The sequence below is a fragment of the Zerene cesonia genome, chromosome 11 (genome assembly GCF_012273895.1).
Source record: "Zerene cesonia ecotype Mississippi chromosome 11, Zerene_cesonia_1.1, whole genome shotgun sequence".
In the NCBI taxonomy this organism is placed as follows: Eukaryota; Metazoa; Arthropoda; class Insecta; order Lepidoptera; family Pieridae; genus Zerene; species Zerene cesonia.
In genome coordinates this window covers 4,444,986-4,457,390 of record NC_052112.1, presented here as the reverse complement: position 1 = coordinate 4,457,390, position 12,405 = coordinate 4,444,986, and the positions used below count along the sequence as shown (strand labels likewise).

Sequence of the window (12,405 nt, the reverse complement as noted above, 5' to 3'; positions counted from 1 at the left end):
AAACATTGTTCTAATTGATAAAACAAAAGGTCTTAACGCGGATGTCGTAGAAACGTATCAACAAATAGTAAGCAAACATGTTTACGTCTTAGCGACGAGGACTCTACATTTGTTACTACCAAATATCGCTTATAAATAATTGCCACACACTGATATACACAAGATAACACAATATATTTACACTTATCACAAGAAACATCCACAGTTGTCCGAATTATGTATTAAAGTTATCGTATAGAGAATCGCGCTTAACTCAATAGAACAACGCGCGTACGTCCGACCGCAAACGGGTTTCAAATCATACTGGTTGTTGGTTTTTGTTCTGAGGTTGCCGTTCGAGTTCGAGTAGTGTACTTTGCGATAGTGAATAACTAAATAATACTGAGTCACGGAAACTCAACAACACAGACAGATCATGATCAGCATCAATACGTACGGGAGTTTTCGCGAAGGAAAATTACACTTTATAATTATTGTATACATTTTTCTGTAGTGAATGTTACGATTTATTTTTCTATTTTAATATAGAAGACAAAAATACCTGTCATGAAATCGCTCTCTTGTGACCAGAATGTAAAACAAACAAATAAACAAAAACGCTTTCGCATATATTTGTAAGGATGTCAAGACTAAAAATATGAAAATAAGAAACTTCTTTCTGAGGCATATTTACGAGATTATCGAAGTGCGGCTCTTAAACTGCAAACTGTTCCTAGAGAAAAAAAAAACACTAAAGGTTGAAAGGTTATACAATAAACATTAAAAATATTTTGAATGTGTTTTTATCTAATCTACACATTATTCACATAAAAAATATACAGGGTATGTTTACTTCAATTAGTTACTGCTTCTGGCTCCTTGCCAATCTAGGACCTGTGCTTCCTTTGAAAGGTTGCCAAATAATATGAGTTGTCAATTCACATTCTGAATATATGATTAAATGTTAGACCGAAAACGTTACTTGAAAACTTATGTGTAGTTATAATACAATACTAAACGCACCGTTCTTCAAATAAAGGATGCTCAAATAACTATTGTACCTAGTGTTACTAAGTATAATGATTTGTGTGTACATTTCTTCGTAAGTGTGACTAAAATATAGAAACTAATACAATAGCAGTGCAAGAACGATGAATGTTCTTGCTGAGCCCTTGCGTTGAATTATTTATGGCGGCACGGCTTTACGTAGCTGTAAATTAAGGGAACAAAAATGTCCAGAACGACTCTCATTCAACTCGTACCCTTTCTTTGTCCTTAGATTTAAATTGATTCAATGATTAATATAAATGGAACTGATTTCTCAGTCTGATTATTGAGTTCCTTAGATGAAAGTCAAAGGCTTTATTATTATTATAAACGGTCTAAACATATAATTGTTTTGTATTTATTTATACATATTTATAATACTTGACACATTTCTGAACAATAAAAAAAAGTATTAAATAAGTTAGATACGGATATTAATAATAATAAAGACAGACTTCTTCATTTTTGTCTGATATTTTGAGACTAAGTGTAGCTCTCGGCCTTTAAAATTAGGTACGTCATTGCTATTGTACCACTTACAAAAAAACATATTTAAAGTATATTATGGTATAATACAACACATTTAGAGTGATTAGTAAATCTTTTTCAATATACGCAGTGAATTTTTGCATGTTTAATAAATTTGCTGCACTATTAAGGCTAGACTCTTTAGAATTTAATTAAGCTCGGTCGTCTTGCAAAAGTGTCTCCTTTTTTCACACTTACAAAGATTTATTTAATGCATCTTAAACAAACGGTCTTTTGCGGTGTAATTTATTTTTGCTTTCTCTATTATTTAGAAAACATTTAAATGAAGTTAATATTACATCTGTATGGAGCGTCATTATTTATTTCGGTAATAAATAACAATGATAACGTAACCCTATGTGTCGTGCCTATTTCAATAAATTATAATTATTATAATCACATGAACCTTTATCCATTGTTTAGCTGGATTAAAAACATTTATGATGGAAACTTATTAAGTATACATTAAACGTCATTCTCGCTATTATTCTAATATAATTCTTATTGTGTATTTTTTTCTTATTTTTTTAGATTATGTTTATAATGCAGCTAACGATGTAAAGATTACTTGAAGAAGAAATATTTGTGTATTGCATTAAATATAGGTACCTACTTGTACATTATAAATACATTGCAGTGTACTACAATGTCCTTTACTTAATGTCCAAATGGTTTTTAAACATTAAACTTTACGATCCGTCTTTCACGTCTAAGATCTGGCACATTGATTTATTGTTTTGCTCCAAAAATAAGTTATCGTCGATACACCTTGACCTAACCGGTTTCGAACTTATCGTTAAATTATTGTAGACGTTGAATAATGTATTGATTTTACATTTTCATGGCTTCTGTTAATATAGTATAAGTATATAACTTAACTAACTTATTACTAAGTAGGTGATAGTTAATAATTTCTAACTAGTATTTTGAATAGAGTGGAAATATTGTCATTTCTGTTTGTAATGTCATTAGCTCATAAAATTGTTAACAATGTATTTATTTAAACCCTTACGTAAAACTGTTTCTAATGTTTAACAGCTATAAATAATTTTAATTAAATACGCGCTTAGGACGCACGAGCGCCTTTTATGGCGGCTATGACTTGGCTACCGCAGTCACTACATTTTATTTATTTCTATATTTGGTCTATTCAAAGGCCGTTCGTTATTAATTTTGCATGTCGCTATAGCCGCTAATACATTTACGGACTTTCAAGTTTAAGCTACCGGATTCTTATGAGAATTACGTCTTTAAAATTTGGTTTGAGTTAGGCACCTGGTCAGAAGTAGACAGTCACAGTTGACGTATGGCACACATACTTAGCGCCGAATAAGGAGTAATAGTCTCCCGTCTTGTGGCCGTGCGATTCGTTCGACCCTAACTCTATTATCTCATTTACTGATCTGTGTCATACGGCCGTATTATTAGAAATTCTAATGAAAACTTGAACAAAGTACGGTAACACATATTGGTCCACTTTTTCAACGCTTAACAAGAAGTTCACCTTATTCATAATAATATTGCGATTTTTATATTTTTAACGATTATGAATTATGCGTCAAAAGTGCTAGTGATAAGTGTCTCGCTGTAGGATAAGTGGATTTTTTTAGCTAAGTACATATTTAAATTGTCGTTATATTTTGTAAGTCAAGTATACCGTCTTCGATACCTACGTTAATTTAATTTAAACAATTTAAACAATGATTTTATTTCTTTACTCCAGTCATCCTCCTGCACCCCGGGACTCTCGCATACATCAGACTGTTATTATATCTATACTGAATATTATATTTATGACTGTTTATTTAACAAATTGAATGAACTTTCACACTATGTTATAATTTAATTATGGGAAAATTATCAACTGTTCACACCATCTGTGATCATCGAAACACCAATTTTTATGATGATAATTCTACTTTCATGTATAAAATGACTGCAGAACATGATTGGTGAATACAATATCGACAGTAGGTGATATAAAGTGACAATATGTTTGTTAACTACCTACATACAGTGGCATCACATTCGGTGTCATAATCAGACTGTCAACTTCTTATGTTACCCGCGTCTTACATGTCATATAGACGCAGAGCTCTTGAACATAACTTTATTAAATAATTATCGGACTTAAAAACTTTATATATTTTAAAACAAGTAAGTCCAAACTATTAAAATTTGTAATGTTATAAATATATCGTTTTACTATTTTATGAGATATGATTTGATTTTGCTCTAAATTTTTCTCATCACGCCCTGCGCTGTACAGTATTGGATAACTTTGTGGATTTTTTTTTATTATTTGATTATACTGGTAGTCGTTGTAGCAGATAATAAATATGAGAACAGAAATATATATGAATACTGACTTTAAGACTTTTTTATTGGTGAAAGGTCGTTATTTCAATAAGATACTCATGTAATATGAGATTGAGGGATTTTCTTTATTTTTGGAAGCCAAGGGCAAGCATGCTCGATTGTGGGTAGCTATTATATTACCTACAATAAAATAATCGTATAGATCGTAACAACTATATCGTGTTACGTCTAACTAGGTCGGTTTATAATATGCGAAACATTATGGTTATATTTTTTAATTTTTTGGCATTACCATACTTTTTTTTGACGCTATCTTTTGGAGGAAAATGCAGAGTATATAAGATGCTTACTCACTAAATCCTCTTCCATCACCGAATCAAAAGCGTAGCGGCAAGCACATTGGAATCTGTGCTATTGAATGCCTAACAGCTTGGCTTCTTATACATATCTAATGTTTATAACGTATGCTTGTTATGATTCTCTAAGAGCAATTAGTTTAAGAGCTATTTTACATACCCCAAACCGTACGCTGTTACGGGAATTAGTGCTTTTTTATAACGGATTTTATTTTGTTATTATAAAAGCACGTTATGAATCTAGTTAATCGTTATAACTATAATTTTTAACAATATCATATCTCTGGTATATTACAAATTGCATGATTGAAGCAATGATTACATCTGGAGCCATAAATTTCAATAACTAAAATACAATGCTATTCAGAAAAAGTTTAAATATTACGCATGGGCATATAAGTCGTGAAAACGACTTGCCGTGAAATGTGAAATGTATCTATATTTAAATACACCGGAACATACGAACGACATGAACTATAACATGCAGAAGCTAAATTATTACAGTTTAAACTGTTTAGTTAAATTTGAATACTACTAATTTATAATAAAGTATATAAAATAAACATACATTTGTAGTGAGCTGCGTTGTGAGAGTGTGAACTTTTTCTTTCGCATCCGCCAACTCTCTCCGTAACTTGCGAACCTATAACAACATTATAATTTAGAACACAATTTGGCATAATTCATATAATCTTAAAAAAATATATTATGATTTCCATTCACACTTTTGTATTAAATAATATTGGTTGAATTGTAAAGTTCTGTACAGAGGACGTTGGTCGTCGATCGATAATCCATACTAATATTATATATTAACTAGCTGCGCCCCGCGGTTTCACCCGCGTCAGTCCGTATCCCGTAGGAATATCGGGATAAAAAGTTGCCTATATTTTCTTCCAGTTGTCCAGCTGTGTACGTACCAAATTTCATTGCAATCAGTTCAGTACTTTTTGCGTGAAAGAGCAACAAACACACACACACATCCTTACAAACTTTCGAATTTATAATATTAGTAGGATAGGATGCGAAAGTAACTCTGTCTTATGTCTGCTACGCTTTCACGCCTAAACCACTGAACCGACTTCTAATGATATTTGGCGCAAACATAAATAATAAGTTGAGAAAGGACATAGGGCACTATTTACCGCTGAAAAAATTCTCACTCCAGAAGAAAAGCTACTGCTGATAAATCTTATGAAAAGTTTTTCGGCGTGTTAAGTAGGAAGGTACTAAGTATTTGCGACCTGCGAAAATCTAACATCTAGAATCTCTGATGTAGAACCCTAACAGCCCATCTGAACCTGAAGTGATATGAATATACTATCTTAAGAAAAGTTGTGTGAAGTCTCTCATACGCTTCTATTAAACTATCTCCGAATTTAATGCGTGCGAAACCGCGGCAAAAGCTAGTTAATTATATATTAGCGTGTGTAGTTATTAGGTAAATTTACAAATTTTGAATGAATAGTTACCTGTCATCGACAATTATGATTAACAATTATTTAATATATCTTTATTTTATTAGTTAACGAAATGTATGAATCTTAAATTAATTATTTATTACATGCACGGTGATACAAAAGGTTAACTAATACACACTAAAAATCTAACAAAAGGTTGTTTTTTAATATTAAGGGATGTCTCGTATAGAAAGGCTCCGAGACGACCTTTAATATTAAAAAAGCCTCATTTAAGTATCAATAAAAAAAAAATCCAGTTCACTTATTACTACAAATGAAGGAAATGGACCTACGTGAAGTTGGTTACGTACAGGCGTATTTACCTCATGCGCGTGTCTCTCGTCGGCGCCGGCGCCGGCCGCAAGCGACGACGCAGTCGACACCAGGGACGCGGTCGAGCCGTGCACTGAAATTATTTCTCGATTGTTTATTTATCCTGATTTTGCTTATGAAATGATAAAAACATGCTTAATTCCGTAAGGGAGCGTGTTAAATGCTGAAATATGTATTTTATACGTTTTGTACGTGTAATATATTCATGTTGGGAGTTAGTCTCTTGGTTCTCATAACATACAAAATATACTATTATATTTTTATGTATTTAAGTATTATAAATTAAAATAAATTTTTGTATAAATAATTCTTTAATTTATTATCACACTTTTAATTATAATGGTGTAATTTCCTGTAATTTAAAGCAAGCTTTACAAAAATGTCGTCTGTATTCTTTGCTAATATATAGACAAATTTAAATGAACAAATTTAGTAAAAATATGCAGGTGCAGGTGAGAAATTTTAAATAGAATACATTTCATTCAACAGTATGTAATTCAAATTGAAGCTATTAAATGGATGGCATATTGGGTGAATGCAGGACACATATATTATGTATTGTATAAAAAAATACATCACATAGCAGAAACGAAACTCACCTTCATCATTTTTCTTAGGATAGTGGTGTGAGTGTCTGGGCGTGTGTATGACAGCGGCGGGCTGGTGCGTGGGGCTTAGCGCCGAGCGGGGGGAGGGGGATGGCGGTTCTGATACCCCGTAGTTTAGACCTACATAAACAATGTAATCAAATAATGTATCGTTTCATGCTCGAAGAAAAACGATAAAAATATTTGACAATAAACTGATTTAAATTAAACTTGACATCACAATCCATTACATTACACCTACACTCTCTTCATTAATACATGTTACTATTTAGATTTTGCTGTTATCAGCTAGTTTTTTTTTTATGATTTTTAGACGGATAACCCACATATATATTTAAGTAGACAGCGAAGGAATATAAACTTATCTATAAGTATATGAAGATAAATAAACAAACTACAGGTAATTTTTGAGAATGTGGTTTAGAAGAGTGCTTCATTTTTGTGTTTTTGTTTTTTACAAAGACATAAATATTGACAAACCTTGTCCTCCTGGTCCATATTGAACGGGCAAACAGTAATATGGCTCATAATCACTCTCAGAAGACCGTTGTAGCATTGAAGGGTATAATTTTTCTGACTTGGTCGACCTGAAAAGAGATTTCTGTATGTGGTCTGTCTCTAAAAGCATTTCTAGTTTAGCTATCGAGTCGAAATGTGTTACATTGTTGCCAGCTATTGTTCAAACTTTTTGATAAATAACGTATTTTAATAACTCACCAAACTAATCATCGACATAAAAAATATGTATACTAATCTTATAAAGAGGTTTTCTTCTTTGTATATTTGTAAGAGGTAATTTTCGGAAGTACTGATCTAATCGTTAATATTCTATCACTAACAAAAAACTACACTATTAAAGACACAATGACACAGGCATTTTTATCCTGATTACAACGGGCGAAGCCTAGCTAGAATTTCAATAGTTATACATACATTGTTATATACCAAATGTTTTATTTGAAATATACTTAACTGATACAAAGTAACACATCGATGACTCTTTAACAAAATTGCATCTTTTGCCAAATATTATGCAACAAATTGATGGATCTTATGCTCACTTGCAACTTAAGAATAACATATTAAAGCTCGCTTAAATTTAACATAAATTTCAAATTAAATAATCTTATATACACAGATAAAAGTAGCAGATTTAAGAATCCATGATTCTTCAAAAGCTAATTTCTTAATGATTATAATTTGACCCAAATATATATACGAGTTATCTAAAAATAATAACAATTTTGTAAGCTTTGCGTTGTCAACCGATATAAACACGTTTTCTATCGTACAAATCTAAATGCCTAAATTAAACTAACGCAACGTAACATTTTATTTTAATAAATGGTATATTTATATATATGAATTATTGCATTTACATATATTAGATGGATTGCATGTACAAATAAAACCTAATACGTTAGCGAAGGTCGTTGAAAGTGAAATCGTAAAAAAATCACACGGTCGATGATCTTATATCCGCAATATATATAAAAACTAATAACCGCTAAAAGTATATTAATAGCTTATAAACTTAATTTGTTTACATCAATTAATGAACACTTAACAACTGTGATTTCGAAAATGATGTAATACTAAATATGCAATAATAATAATTGCAAAAAATATTAAATTAGCGATATGTTTAAATAATTACAAGCCGTGCCATACGCTTCCATGCATAATTATGGTAGTCGTGAAAGCGTGCCACCTCGAGCAAAACATAATTATACTTCAAACCTTCGTGGCATACCTTGGGAATGTCCTATCTCTGAGGTAGCTAAAAGTTAACCAAATAAATATTATAAAAACTATACTATGCTATAAGATCACATTATAAAAACATGACATCAAAAGTGGGACATACACAATATAATGATTTAATGAATGAAAAATGGGGACACGAGCCAAAGCGAAAGGAAGTATAGATTGGAATTTAACTTGTGACAGGTATAAACTACACAGACCTGAAAAGAGAAAACGTATAAATTTCTTCAAGAACCTACCTAATGCTGTTGCTTCTGTTAAGGCGGGACGTCTGAGCGTCTCGATGCATGATGAGCTTATTGTGTGTGAGTGAGCTGCGGTGGTGTGAGTTAGGTGATGATGTGTGGTTGTGGGTCTGCGCCGAGTGCAGTGACGTCAGAGACTCCATGGACTCGCCTTCCGAAAGTCGCCCGCTTGCCGAATATGTGTTGCTGGAAATGTGGAAAAGAAATAAGGGTTCATGCGGGCCACGTACAGCGTCCTTCGGGACCGGCCTCGGAAAGGGGAGCGCAAGCGTGAGGTAGTGGGGCACATTCCCGTCCAGTGGCATCAGCTGGAGGACGAATGCACACAGCGATCATGGTGAGGCATGATTGGAGATGCTAGTATATTTGTACATTTTACAATGGATTGGTAACAGTTAGGTCATTAGCACAAGCCAATCACGTTTACAGCATTCGCTTACCTGTGTCTCAGCCATGGCGCATAAGGAATTCCATAATCTGATTTCACTTCAGAGTAAGTTTGAGTATCAGATAGACTTCCATCGCTGATCTTCATTCCACCTCGAGGTGTTATTCTAAAATTAACAACAATGCTCAAGAGGTGTACACACGACAAAATTCAAATCAAGATTGATTTCAGTTTCCCATGCTTTGGTTATCTCGAAATATTATGTAAATAAAAAGAATTGATAAGAAGTGTTAATATCTCCATCAATCCACATAACCGTTAAAATTGATATTTACGAATGCAAGATGCTTTCATTCAACAATAAGTATCTTTGTTAGCTTTTGGTTACATATTTTCATCATTAAATAAACCAACCCAAAGAAAAGCGTTAAATACCTTGCAGTAAAGCGCCACATGACTTTGTTCATATATATTTCAAAACTTGATAACGTACAAGTCAAGGCAAAAATAAATACAGCACCAAACACAACACTGAGCACATCATTTACTAAAGAATTTTGTTCACATATCTCATTGGTCAAGTTCAAAACAATAGTATTATATCATTTCTCACTAGCGGCGAAACCAACGTAATTAATGACTAATGTAGAGATCACAGATTAATTGAAAATGTCAACACAATTGTTTCATACTGTGTGGTAATAATCATATACTTTAATACTTTAATTAACGTAACAAAATCAAGAATTTTTAGAAAAGTTTATTATGAGTATTAAAACTTAATTATAATATGTTTTAATATGTTTGTTTATAATAAAAAATATATGTAAAGTATGTGACAGTGTATTAAATCAAGTCTTTGCAAAAATGAACAAAAATATTCATACTGGATTGTTTTGACAGCCAAGCCTGATATAGTTAAAATAAAACTAATAAATCTGACATTTGAGACAACAGCATCAAATAAATCAACAAATAAACAAATAAAACACACAATAAACGTTGAAGTGAATTATTAATCAACTAGGATTAAACTAAATAGTTAAACAATAAAGGTATTGTGTTCCCGTCTCTGCTCTTGCCGACACTGTCCCCGAGTCTACGAATGGTACATCGTCGATAGCCTAAAAGTATAGAGGCGTAAGTACCTATGATGGTGGAACAAGGCCGCGAACTCGTGTGTCCCGGGCTTGGGCAGCGACTGCGAGCCGAGCAGCCGCTCGCGCACCGACGCCGACAGCTGCGCCGCCGTGCTGCCTTGCAGCGAGTACGACTTCGGACCTATGCCGTTCTCTGTGAAAATTATCATGAAGTAACATAATAATTTTTGAAAAAAGTTGAAAATTATGAGTTAAGTGACCTGTCCACTAAACGGTTCTATATCTAGAAGTTTTTTGGGAAAGTATAGTTACAAACATACGTGAAAGAATAAAAATGTTTTCTTCTTATAAAATAAATTATAAAAATAGAATATTACTAATGATTAGTTAAAAATACAAATAAGTAATCAAAAGCTCTAAAAGTCGTTTCCTTCCGCAATTTTTAAACGGTGGCAATAAGGAACATAACATAGTAAAGTAATAATCGTTTCATCTTTTACTAATCCTAAATTATTTTGCCAGCAAAGTTATCAACAATGTAAATAATTCTTAATACTATATTATGGCCCCATTTTTATTTTCACGTCAAGAAATAAAAATGTACTGCACAAAATTGGATATTCGAAATAGAAATACCTACTACATATATATACCGTTCTTTTTAATTGACATTAAATTTAAGTCAATAGAAATAAGATTCTCTAACGAAATAATTTCTCGAATACGAAATGTTCACGTAAGTAAAAATAATTATGGAGTAGCAAGTACAAATCTATAATATTTTTATTTGTTTTTTGGTTGTTACGTAAACTTACTATGAATTTGCAAATCTTGTGTACAAGTCTGTGTTCCTCCAGAGACCTTAACTTTTGTCCGTGGCACAGCCGAAACTTGTGCAGTTCTTCCACCTGTAACAGACAATTAGACATAACTTAAATGACAGCATAGCATTGAAAAATAAATTATTTGTGGTGCATTTAAAATCAATTGTATTATTTTTTAAATGTTATTAAACGTACATAAATAAACAAACATGAATTCTTACCACCACCCACCCATATTTGTTATGAATACAGTATATACAAATTGTTAGTACTACAAATGAAAAGTATTCCAAAATAGCATACCATGTGGATGCTGTGGTGGTCCATTTGCCGGCAGAGGCGGCGGCTGCTGCGCGCCGTTCTGTCTCTTGACGTAGCCGAAGTTTTGTGGCGCCTTCGCTTTACCCGACGAGTTGCTGCCGTTGCCGCTCGACACGCTGGACGGGCGGGATCCCCCGCTTGGTGACTGGAGCTGGAATATGGGCGAAGAAACATGTTGTTATATAGTTCAAGTCAGAAGCATTTTTTCAATTCGCAGTACAAATTAGACGAGGCACCTGACAATGGTTGGGAAACTTTAAAATAATATTAATAATATTTATAAGTAACGAGAAGCGTAAAACATAATGTAATTGAAATATAGACCAAAAACCTAATTAACTAACTAAAACGAAACGTTTATATTGAATTAGGATAGGATAGGTTAGGATTCAATAGATGTATCTTTAAAGGATAATAAATTAATTATACATTACGCGAAATAAGCTGTAATGAGATATTGAATAAGTTCACCTGTGCACCGCCGCCCCTTGGTCCATGTTGATTAGGCGCATTGGCAGAGGGGTACTGAAAACAAAGCAACTTGATTTACTCGAAATAATTATAACCAGGCACTACACTGTTTGAATGGCAGTATGCCAAGAGCTGTTATTGCGGGACAAGAACTAGCTGCGAACAGAACCTTTTTTGGCACACCGGACTGTGGAGTACTTGAAAATCGGTACAATAAGGTAGGTCACCTGAGGGTGTGGCGCGATGCCAAGTTGTTGGGCGGCCGTCAGCTTCTCGCGCTTGTGCTGCGGCGAGTGGTGGCCCGCGCGCCTCTCGCTCTTGCGGCTGTGCGAGGGACTCGGCGGCGCTGGCGGCTGGTTCTGGAAATAAGTTATAGAGACTAATTATTATTATTCCTAACTAGAATACTGTACGACATGAGTTTTTCTTTATAATAAAGCTAACAAAAGAACTGAAAGTAAGTGATCACCACCTTAATTGTGGTGACTTATGCGGCCAAGTATCTGTGGTTTGCGAAAGGGTTTGCACAGCGATTTTTGTATATAGTTTGTCAAAAAAAAAACAAATTTACCTAAATGAGGAGTTGTACCGTTTACACTCAATTATATTGTGCAAATTTCTATATTGAAATTGCGATGAATAATGAATATCTTGCCAGT

General features: G+C 33.2%; 1 protein-coding gene across 8 annotated transcripts in view; it reads right to left on the bottom strand.

The window, feature by feature from the left end:
* The window catches only part of LOC119830520 (protein sickie), a 125,307-nt gene that overhangs the window by 23,487 nt on the left and 89,415 nt on the right, over positions 1-12,405 (bottom strand). For 5 of the 8 annotated variants that reach the window (XM_038353569.1, XM_038353575.1, XM_038353573.1 and 2 more), the window contains 11 exons: positions 11,974-12,105; positions 11,747-11,800; positions 11,258-11,426; positions 10,946-11,038; positions 10,179-10,323; positions 9,083-9,196; positions 8,637-8,828; positions 7,111-7,217; positions 6,622-6,750; positions 6,001-6,095; positions 4,798-4,872 (listed from right to left, as the gene is read on the bottom strand). In XM_038353569.1, the coding sequence (XP_038209497.1) occupies positions 4,798-4,872; positions 6,001-6,095; positions 6,622-6,750; positions 7,111-7,217; positions 8,637-8,828; positions 9,083-9,196; positions 10,179-10,323; positions 10,946-11,038; positions 11,258-11,426; positions 11,747-11,800; positions 11,974-12,105 (1,305 nt within the window). The remainder of the gene's footprint in view (positions 1-4,797; positions 4,873-6,000; positions 6,096-6,621; positions 6,751-7,110; positions 7,218-8,636; positions 8,829-9,082; positions 9,197-10,178; positions 10,324-10,945; positions 11,039-11,257; positions 11,427-11,746; positions 11,801-11,973; positions 12,106-12,405) is intronic. The other 3 variants (XM_038353570.1, XM_038353571.1, XM_038353572.1) reach the window with 3 other exon arrangements.